This window comes from Primulina huaijiensis, chromosome 7, assembly GCF_012295235.1.
Source record: "Primulina huaijiensis isolate GDHJ02 chromosome 7, ASM1229523v2, whole genome shotgun sequence".
NCBI lineage: Eukaryota > Viridiplantae > Streptophyta > Magnoliopsida > Lamiales > Gesneriaceae > Primulina > Primulina huaijiensis.
In genome coordinates, this window is record NC_133312.1 from 19,444,318 (window position 1) to 19,455,973 (window position 11,656).

Here is an 11,656-nt window from a genome sequence, read left to right on the forward strand (position 1 = left end):
AAAAATATTTAAAGTCATTAACCAAATTAACTTTACAACAGTTATAAAACTAAATGCCCCCGTGGTTGGAGTGGAAAATGGCGACCAAATTTAATCTGCTGCGGCCGCGCCACGACACTCTCCACTTATTCACTTTGTCTTCACCACCGCGCCCCGCCGCCAAAACCCTCCGTGCCGCTTTCCCCTCCTCCTCCGCTGCATCGGCTTTGTCCTCCTCAATTCTTCCCTATGGTCCTTCTCTTCATAAAGGATGCCCCCCATTTGCCATTGAATCAACAAAATGCATCTCCAACGAGGGTGAAAGTACAGAGAACAGTTACACATCACTGGACGAACGGTGGTTTACTCGAATATTTGATATTTCGGCTCTCAGAGTACCCGCAGACCTTTGCTACGACCTCGAAAGCCGATTCCGAGCCCACCTCCTCAACTGGCCTCGAATCAAGAACATTGCCAGAGTACCTGGAGATGAAATAGATGACGAACTTAAGAGAATTTTACCCAATTCGGTTGACGGAGCAGAGGGAAATCTAGCTGCATTGAATTACGGAAAAGCTGAGAGAGACGGGGAGCCCTTGAATGCGGTGCTGTACCGAGACAAGCTCGCTGGAACGATATCGAGGCCAAAGAAGAAGAAAAATAGGGATGATGGGGAGAAGCGATTCGTGAAAGGGGTTGGGAAGAACGATATGATATTCGTTGAGGTAATTGAAGAAGAGGACGAAGATATAAGTAGATTGCTAGGTGACAATATTAAGCGGGCAAAGTGGAGAGGTTCGACGAGGCTGCTACTTTTGGATGTGCAGTATGCTCTTAAAGGGATTGAGGAATTGCCCGAGTCTATCAAGGTTTTTGTTCTCGAACATTTTGGTACTCCCTGAACTGGAAATTTGTGTGGAAAGTGGATATCATATGTGCCTGTTTTGACAGTTGCTTATGTTTAAATGTGATGGTTTTCGCATTGTATATTATAGTTAATCAGAGTAGTGATTTAAAAGTGGGTTGGGTTGGGATATACCTTGTTTGTGTAACCTAATAAATGTGCTCCCACTTGACATAACTTTGGATTGCTGAAAAATGCACGGGATACCAGGCTTCTGCCCTATGATGATACTGCTTTTCTATCGAAATATCTACAGCCCACTTTTTTGTGACTTATTTGTTACAAATTCATATGGATAAGTTCTCATATTATTATCAGATGCTTAATGAAGACAAATTTAAATTGTGTGATACATTTTATAGTTACCCACCTTATGAACTTGGTGTTGAGAAATTCAAGAATTTCTCTGAGGAATGAGGGATAATGTCAACCTTTGATTGTGCTTGTCTGGATTGCACGTTCTACTACGGTGACAGTAGAATAATCTATGAAAGCTCATAGCTGATATTTAAATTTTGGTGTGCAGACAGTTTTGAAAGAACATGATGTGGATGGCATGACATCAGCTTTTGAACTAGTGAAGTGCAAGTTGACTTTGTTTTATGATTACTGGCAGATGAATGAGGTATTTAGTTTAAGCACTGATGGCAGTAGATATTATCTTACTTCCCATTTCATTCTCTATTCCCATCCAAAGAGTTGATTAGTTTTATGGGAAATAATTGCTCCCTTCCGATGTCACATTGCCATGTAAATCAGAAGATTTTCTTGAGCTGAGATTTTCCTATTCACAGTGTACGGAAGAAATAGCTCTTTGATGTATCTCTGGAATATTCTGTTTTCCTTCCCCAAATTGTCTCCCCCATAGTTGTCAATGGCGAGCGCCTCTCGCCTACCAGGCGCGGGCATTGCGCCTCGGGAAATCCCGGGCGCAACGATTTACAAAGGCGAGCCCAGGCGCGCGCCTCGGCTCGCCTTGGAAGGGCTCTCGGGCGCGCCTTAGGCACGCCTGAGATTGCCTTTTTTTTTTTAAATTCAGTGACAGAGAAGTTGCATTTGAAAATGCAACTTCTTTGTTTTTTTTTAATATTAACTTAAAATGTAAAAGGCCGCCCAATCCAACTTTAAACCCTAGCAGCCCAGTTAACAAATTAAATATCATGAGGCAACAAGAGCAGAAGTGTGCAGACTGCAACAGAATTACAGAAGCCAACGTGACAGCGTGAATAAGAGAAAGGCCAAGAACCATTTATTGAAGAAAGCTCAGGTATCAGTTCTAGGGACTCTGATGATTCGATGGAAGAAGATGAACTTGATTTGGATGATTGGAGAATTTTAATCATGTTACTTATTATAATGAACTTATTAATTATTTGTTGTTTTGTGTGACGTCGTGACTTAATTATTTCATATTTTAATATATTAATATATTATTCTAAGATAAATATATTTTTTTAAAAAATAAATAATGTGCGCCTTGCTTCGGTAAGGCGCGCGCCTCGCCTTGCGCCTTGCGCCTCAGGCTCCAGAGCCCGTGTGCGCCTCGGTGCGCCTTGCGTCCTTGACAACTATGGTCTCCCCTTACTCTTACCTACATGCCCCAACCAAACACACAGACACACACGCTATAGTCTATCTTGCATGTGTATGATATGGACACCAAGTATTGTTTGCAGATCTTGGAGGCTGTGCTTCCAAAAGGTATGACAATTCCGACGTCTTTTGAAATAGTTGGGCATATTGCACACCTGAATCTGAAAGATGAGCATCTTCCATATAAAAAAGTTATTGCAAAGGTATTTTCCATGTTCATTTGAGAAAACATCTTTGTTCAATGTGGAGTTCTGATGTGTGCTAAGCTTTGTGCAACATTTTTTCCCTGTGAACTATATTGTTTACACCAGGTCATTTTGGATAGGAACAAGCGAAAGATCCAAACAATAGTGAACAAAATCGATGCCATTCAGAATGACTACAGGAGTATGGAGCTTGAAGTTTTGGCCGGAAATCATTCTCTTGCGACAACAGTGGTGGAGAACGGGTTGCGATTTCATGTTGATTTAGCAACAGTGTAAGTGTAGAAAGGACCAACAGTACAAGCGTGGCTGCAACAGAAAGGATTGGTGAATCTAATGTCATTATTTTTGTCCGTAGATATTGGAATTCAAGGCTGGCAAGTGAAAGGCAGAGACTTCTTAGTTGCTTCACACGCAATGATGTTGTTTGTACGTTCAATGTCATATTTTTTCCATATTTTTTTATTTTTCTTTGAATCATTTAGAGTTTTAGCATCAATACTTGTTTCATGGCGTAACTCATAATTTTTTGCCATAAATTTTTATTTATGGTTTATTGATCATATAATCTACATGGATAATAATTGTCACGGCCTAAGAAAGTTGCACATTTAATCCATGGACAGGTCATACCTGATTAATGGCATCTGGTGCTTTGTCAACTCTGTCTAAGCTTATCTTATTTAAAAATGTTTTTGTAGTTGCCCTCTAAATTTGGAATATTGATGGTTAAAAGTGCTGATTAAGCAAAGTACCAAACGTTTTTTTTTAATCAAGAAGGCATGAGGTTTTTTGGTACTTAAAACTGTTATTCCATTCTGTTTTTCGTTACCTTCTCTGTTATATATAATATGTACCACTTCGATACTTACTGTTTTGATTTGTTTGTGCAGGTGATGTTTTTGCTGGAGTTGGCCCCATTGCAATATCTGCCGCTAAAATAGTAAAGCATGTGTATGCTAATGATTTGAATCCTTCTGCTGTTGAGTATCTTGAAAGGAACTGCGTCCTCAATAAAATTAAGAGAAAGATAGAGGCATGGACATACCCTTATTCATGACTTATATATTTTTATTGCTATGGTTATAAAATAAATGTCAGTAACAGATTAATTTGAATATAAAGCTCAAAATGCGACCATATAAAATTTTCCCAGTATAATACATGCATATCCCACATATACATCCATGTATGTTGAAATGAAAATTTCATATATTTGATTTGTTCACTAGATAACATACGCCTTTTTAGTTCTTAATTTCTTGTATATGGCTTGTCGCTGTGAGGTGTTTCTTGTTGCATTATCCTACTATTTTGTCTATTTTTTAGTGATACATTCTCATGGCTTTTAGGAGCAGTTATAAGCCACTTCATAATAGTCTCAGCCAGCCAGAGTTCAAATACTGACTCGTATTCCATCCCGTTATTGTCTAGGTTTACAACATGGATGGGAGAAGATTTATCGAAACAGTTTTTAGCTGCCAGAGAACTCATTCAATTACTCAAGTTATCATGAATTTGGCAAACGATGCATCTGAATTTCTTGGTATGCTTGGTTGCGTAACAGTACTTTGCTGTTCCAATAATTTAAATATGTGACTCATTGTATTATCTTTGCTTTATAATACTGAAGTAAATATTCTTCAGTGCATTTTTGGACACATTATTCACATAAACTGCAAATAATTTGTAACCTGATGCGGTTTCTATAACTTAAGAGCATACAGCTCTTTCCAATGCTGGAACAACAGCTGAAGAATGTGCATGACAATAGGTTCTAATCTCCATCTAATCAATTATCAGAATCATTTGTAGTGCATATGTGCTTGTGATATTATGGAATTTTATTCCTTCTGCATAACATCTTGAAAAAAAGAAAAAGGTGTACTTTGAGAACAGAATAGTTGTTGGGGCCACAAAATTTGGAAACTGACAGCATTGCTTGTGTTTCCATCATTCATTCTTATGTTTGGATTGGACATCTTCCTTGTATACCTTGTTTGCTCTGGAAATACATTAGACAGGTGGTTCATTATTCTTCAGAAACTTGCATGGTCTACATTTTGCATTCTTCAGTGTTAAGTTGAGCTGCCAATGTGTACGATAAGTCGTTAATGTACTTATACCTGTTTTGATTGTGATCGAATCCGTTGATGTCTTTAGGAGTTCTAAAGTTGAGCTAATCTGCATGGTCAAAGGATTTGCACTCTAGTTTTTTCTACATTGGATGTATGTGTAATAAGGATGCCAATACACTTTGTCCCATGTTTAGAATATGGTTTTGTCTTCTTTTCTTGATTACTAATTTTTTTAAATATTTTGTTGAATTCATATATGCACAATTGTTTTCTTTTTGACCTTTTCTCTTGATCACGAATTTCTTCAAAGCTTTTGTAGAAATTATATCTCTATGTGACCATGCCACACAATCACATGTTTTCCCGCTTTAAACCATTTGAGTTGATTGCAGATGCTTTTAAGGGAATATTCAAAGAAAATAATAGGGACAAGGAGTTTATCCTGCCAAGAATTCATGTTTATGGTTTCTCAAAAGCTCTGGATCCAGAGTTTGACTTTCACGAGGTATGGATTATATTTGTGTACAATCATATTGATCCAGATGAACTAGTTAACCTTCAACTTCTTTAGTAATTTTCTTTCCTTTTTTCCCTACAATCCAGCGGATTAGAATTGCACTGTCAGAAGTAGCTTTTGAAGTGGAGATGCGCAGAGTTCGTCTAGTGGCCCCTGGGAAATGGATGTTATGTGCATCTTTCATACTGCCTGAAAGAGTTGCCTATGCAAAAGCAGGTCCAGTCTCGTGACTAAAACTTTTTCCATGTGTGTACATAAAATGATAAAATATAATGCCTAAAAGTTAAGCCTGCACTGTTATACACCTGTAACTTAACAAAAGTTGGAGAAATATGAAAGAAGGATAAATATTGTTAAGTTTTTTGACAACTATTCCTTCAATTTATTCATGTCGTTTGCTAGGTCAACATAAGAATTCATTAATTTTATTTGCTTTTGTCACTCTCGAGGCTGAGTTGTAATTTTTAGGATTAAGTTAGACTTTGAGGCTAATGATCATTGATTTTCATTGTATTCCTCATCGTTTTATTCACACGTATCAATTATATGTGAATAAAACAAGAGCGTGTGTGTGTGTGTATATATATTACCAAATAGATATATGCCGCATGAGATTAGGCTTCCATTTGTACGAGGAAATTTAAGATGAAATGTTCTATATGCATATTTAAATGGAATGCGCCAACCTCAAATTTCAATTTGCCCCGTGATGGACGATTTCGGTTGGAAATAAATCTAGCAAGCCGATTAATTCAAGTTATAGTAAATGGATGATGACTCCAAGTATCGATCCCACAGAGACTAATATTTAATTACTAGAATTTTTATCACTTAACTTAAGCTAGATAAAATAAATAAAAAGATGATATATGGATTATTAATATAAACTATTAAATAAAATAATTACAATTTAAAACGATGGATTCAAAGATCAAGGAGGGATTCAAATTCAAATAAAGAACTAAGACGCACAACGATATTAAACTCTATTATGTTGAAACTTGTTAAAATTCAATTAATTATTTAATTCTTGACAATCACGGTGAAATTCTCAATTTTATTTATTAAACGATTCCTCTAGTTAATAAATATATTTAAATCTAACAGTCCAATTATTTCTAATTGAATTTAATTAGATCTAAATGCATTAAATTTTTGTGGAATTTCAGTTTTCACCTAAAACCACACACTGAAATCAAATACTATTTTTAGTCAGTTTAACCATGTGTTGATGACGTCTTTGTTTCTATATTTAACCAATCATCTTCCGATTCGTAATTAATCAACAAACGTGTAAATAGTTGATCAGGTTATTAACAATAAATATTAAACCAACATCAATCAATAATTAAAATCGAGAAAAATAATATATTGAAAAAAATCAAATATCAAACAAAGTATTGCTTGGTCCTGTCATGGTGGTCTTAGCCTAAAGAAATTTGTTTCATAAATTAAAAACAAAAGTGAAGACTCATGTTTAAATTCAATGAAGAAAACATGATTAAGAAAGAATGAAAGGAATTCTCAGTGATTTTTGGCGTGTGCTGAGGAATTCCTCCTGCTTCTGTCTATCTTTCTCCCTTCAATTCTCCTTCCGCTCTGTTCCTGCTTCATTGTAGCCTTTTGTTCTCTTCCTTCTCATCTTTCTCCCTCCACTTCTGCTCCCTTCTGTTCACTCTTTTTTCTTTACGTGTCTATACTCTGCCTCCTCCTCTGGAGTTCTCTCTCCTCTCTCTCTCCTCCGCCTGTCTCCTTTCTTTACATCTCTGTTTCTTCTCCTCCTCATGCCTCTTCTGTGCTGTTTTTTCTCTTTTTACACCACCTTCTTATCTATTCTCTCTCCTCCTCTGTTTTGCTCTCTTCCTTCCTTCCCCTGCTTCTCTGCCTCTCTCTCTCCTCACACCTCTTCCGCGCAATTTTTTTTCTTCTCTTTTTTACGCCCTTTGTAAGCTTCGTTCACGTCTCTTTTTATCTTTGCTTCATGGGCCTAATCCTCCAACTCCTTGAAGCACATGTCAAGTTCAAAATTTGTAGATAAGATTGTAGAGATTTTATTTTCAAAGATGAGGCTTTATCTTTATCAAGATATGCACAGATTTTCTTCCAAAACTTCAATATTCTCATGAAATAAAATATAAGAATATTTTATTTTCTTTCATTTAATATTTTGTATCCTTAGAAGTCTTGTAAAATCATCTTATATCCCAAATTAGGCATTTTTCTTCTTTTATTCAAATCTACAATTATTATAAAATTAATTCAGATTTTTACATAATTAGAGATAAAAATTCTAAATAAACACAAATATTATAAAATTAAATCCTTAAAATCTCTATAAGATTTGGCCTTATCATCACACAAAAAGAGACAAAAAACATACATTTACCTTACTACTCGCTCAGTCATGCACTAATTATTTTAGTAGCATTCACTGATTATTTTAGCTGATTAACCCCAGAGCCAAGAAAAACCAATGCCATCTGTCATTCATGGGGAAAATGATGTATCTGCATCTTCTAAATACATTTTCATTCAGTTCATGTAGTTTATCCATCGTGAAAGATGTCATCTTTGCAAGAAAAGCTCCATAATCATCCCGGTGTACCATCCTTCTTTTCCCATATTTTTGCAACTTTGTAACCACTTCGTTCTACAAATTCAAGACAAGATATACTCATGTATCTTAATCCGGAAAACCAAAAAAAATAATGACAAAAAATTTGTTGGAATCAGAATTTTGGAGTTTGACAAATTAAGCGATTAAATATTACCGAACTGATCGACTCAACTGAACATATCGTAACTGAAATTACGTAACTGAAGTTGCCCGAATTGATTATTAATGCGCTAAAAATCGAAGGCAACTGAACTTATAAAAGATAACTGAAACTGTGTAGTTAACTGAACGATCATTTTAGACTGATCAGTTACACAGTCAGTTCATCGAAAAGTTGCGTAGCAAACTAAACTATCAGTTACACATTCAGTTTATCAATCGGCTATGAAAGTCAACTAATAAATCAGCTTGAGGAGCGTATCTATCAAGCGACAATTTGTACAAGAGCATATATCAGAATGCCACAGTGTACGATTGTTAGAAGAATGATGACGTGTCTACTAAGGACAAATCAGCAGATATAATTATTTGAACGCATTCAATGTTATCGTTGGGAAGCAAAGCTTATAAATAGCCGAGAAGATCAGCTGAGAAGAAGATTTTTGCGCGCACATTCATTCTGAGGAAATTCTTGAGTTAAAAGCTTTCAAAGACTAGTTATAAAATCTCACACTTTATCAGATACATTCATAGCTTTAAGGTTATATTTTGAGCACTAGCACAAACCCACGAAACGGATCGACTTTAATTGGCATCAATTGTCTTGCCCCACTGTCAATTTGCTCGGAAATCAAGAAAATCAATCGATTCAATAGCGAAAATTGCGACCGAAAAATCGTAATAAATATTTTCTTCAATCAGCGAGATCATAATGGTCGCCTCAATGGGGGCTTTCAGCGAGTAAACCCAACTGTCGGTTCGGGTTCCGTACAACGATCAATTTTATGAATTTCGAAAGTTTTCTAGCTCAATTTCGAAATTCATTTTCAGATCTTGATTTAGGGAATTTAATTTAAAATTATGTGAAAATTTATAGTACAAAATTAAAATTGAATCCTTATAATTTTTGAAAAATTTTGCCCATCTAATATCTCAAGTATATCAAAGCGAAGACAAAAAATTATTCTCATACCAACCGTTATTATTTATAAAAAATATAAGCGAAGACAAAAAAATTGCTATTGAATTTAAGACAGAAATTGACGAGATCCTATGAACACTGAAAACATGATATTTATAAAATTTTATGCAATTTATGATATGATGTATTAACAAATGTTTGCATTAATTTAACGACTATGAATATCACTATTTATAAATGTTATCTAATCATCATATAAATATTCGAGATTTGACAAATCTTGATTATATTTACTTAGGTCTCAAAATATTTACCATCTTAATCCAGATAATATTTTTTATTTATATTATTTTAATAATGAGACTTCTCTCATATTTATTTTAATTGCATATGTTGACCACAAATATAAATTATTTTATGAAAGATTTTAATTTTGATAATCCAAAATTTTCGGTTTTTAGTATACTACAATGGATATTTATATTATAATAATATGATTTAGAGTAAATCTCTTGTGACACGTTCTCACAAGTTTTTATTAGTGAGACGAGTCAATCATGTCCATATTCACAACAAATGTAATATTTTTTGTATAAAAGATAATATTTTTTCATGAGTGACCCGAATAGAATATATATCTCACAAAATTGACATGCGAGACCGTCTCACGAGAGTTTTTTGTGTATAAATTATATCTTTCTTTTCTATATTTCTAGGTTCGTGAAGGCGTCCAAATGTCCAATCCACGTTTCGTAAAATAAAAATCATAATGGGAAAACGATTGAACACGAAATGCTATGGATAATTGAAGGGCAAAAGCATGTGTTAAAAGCCAAAGGTTTCGGCAATGTTTACACTCTCCCTTGAGTTGAGGCACACGTTCTTCTCTTTAGATGATGGGAAATGTGGAAAAATTAAAGTCATCAAAAGATAAGTGATGGGATTTATTTTCGATATAATTTTGATCAAACCAAAAAAAGCATTAATATTATTTTCATTCGATGAAGTTCCTTCAAAATATCGAGAGAAAAATGGATTACAAAATTGTAAATAGTAGTTTTGAAAAGATCAATTCGAGAAATATCCCTCTTTTTTTTCTAAATACAAATGTTAAATTTATGTATAATACGAGCAAGTCACTTGTGAAACGATACTGTCGGGATTTCTGTTTAACATAAACTGTAAAAAGTTGTGTGTATCAAATTTCAGTGTTGTCCCAGATGTTGTAACACATAGTGACAACACGCAGCGGAATAATATAATACTAGCATAAACAAAAATACATCAGAGATAATTATGCACAAGTATAAATACTTGCGCGATGTCTCAGGGAAAAATAATCACTAAAATAACAACTTGAGTTTACAAAAATCAACACTAGCGATTCTATTAAAACTATCTTCCACATTAAGGAATCAAATTGATTATCCTAAAAGAAATAATCAGATTAAAAAGTATTCAAGGAACAAAAATAGTATGCCGAGAACTAGAGCAACAAAAACACGATCTTCAATCAACACTTTCATAAGTGTTGTCTTCATATGTTTCCAGAAATCACAGCAACACGTTGTAACAGCAACGACGGTCATCAAACGTCAATGCTCTGAGACTTAATCCTTCTATCTGATAATATTTCGCATCGTGCAAAAGTATCAAAATTCTTTTTCAGCCACTACATTCTCATTAATAAGGAAAAAATAATTTTAAAAAAAAGATTATTTTAAGGAATAAATTATGTATCGAAATCAAGAATTATTCTTCCTTTTAGGTACGACAGATCTATAATTGTGAGACGGATCGACCCGATCCATATTTACAAAAGTGCAAAAAAATTAATAATTTTGAAATAAAAAAAGTAATATATTTCATGAACATGATCGAATTATATATTTGTTTCACAAAAATTGATACGTGACTCTCAACGTATTTTTTTTCCTCACACTGATAAATATAATGATTGGTCAAAAGCTTTTCGTTTTTTTAAATAAAAAATTAAACCAAAAAAATCTCTAGTGCTCGAAGAAGTGGAGAGTTTAAGCCACATTACTGCATCGTGGCCCCATTGAAGACAAATTGACTGTATTTATTATAATTTGTAGCAATTATATTACTTCTTTTAGAACAAAAGTAAAAGCTATTGTACTTGATTGATTGATATATATGCAGCAATTATCATTCCAGCGAAGCTCGTTTTTTTATTATAATATATGATGTATATAAATGTAAGAATAATTTCATTTTTTAAAATGTGAAATTTATGATAAAATTAATAAAATAATATGGTAGTTTAAATTATTATTCTAAAAATAAATTTATTTTTATTATTTATTCATGCAAATATTGCTCAATTTCAAGAAAGAAATTATCTTATGTATTTTATAATGTGACATAACTATTCATGACATTGTATATTTTCAAGTTTTATGAATCTCAAACATTATTAAAATGTCCACAAATAAATTATCTCATGGTATTTTTGTTTATTATGTAATATAACTTTATAAATTAAATTAAATTAAATTAAATTAAATTAAATTAAATTTAACCAACACCATATTTATTAATTTGTAAGCTTTTATATATTTAAATAATATATTTTAAAATCCCCAGATTGCTTGAGAGTGAATTATTAAACTAAAGTTGGACAGGGAAGTAGTACGTACTTTCGTCCTTGTTTGGTCATA

The 11,656-nt window shown here is 33.6% G+C and overlaps 1 protein-coding gene across 2 annotated transcripts; it reads left to right on the forward strand.

Moving 5' to 3' along the window:
• The first annotated feature begins 60 nt into the window (after positions 1-60).
• LOC140980070 (tRNA (guanine(37)-N(1))-methyltransferase 1-like) lies at positions 61-5,643 on the forward strand. Of its 2 annotated transcripts, XM_073445736.1 has the most exons (9): positions 61-848; positions 1,410-1,508; positions 2,560-2,679; positions 2,788-2,954; positions 3,038-3,108; positions 3,573-3,715; positions 4,114-4,225; positions 5,150-5,262; positions 5,361-5,643. In XM_073445736.1, exons 1-9 carry the CDS (start codon positions 78-80, stop codon positions 5,502-5,504), a joined length of 1,740 nt encoding a protein of 579 aa, XP_073301837.1. In that variant the 5' UTR covers positions 61-77; the 3' UTR covers positions 5,505-5,643. The 2 variants fall into 2 exon arrangements, with proteins under 2 accessions (XP_073301837.1, XP_073301838.1); XM_073445737.1 differs by lacking the exon at positions 2,560-2,679.
• The last annotated feature ends 6,013 nt before the right edge of the window (positions 5,644-11,656 follow it).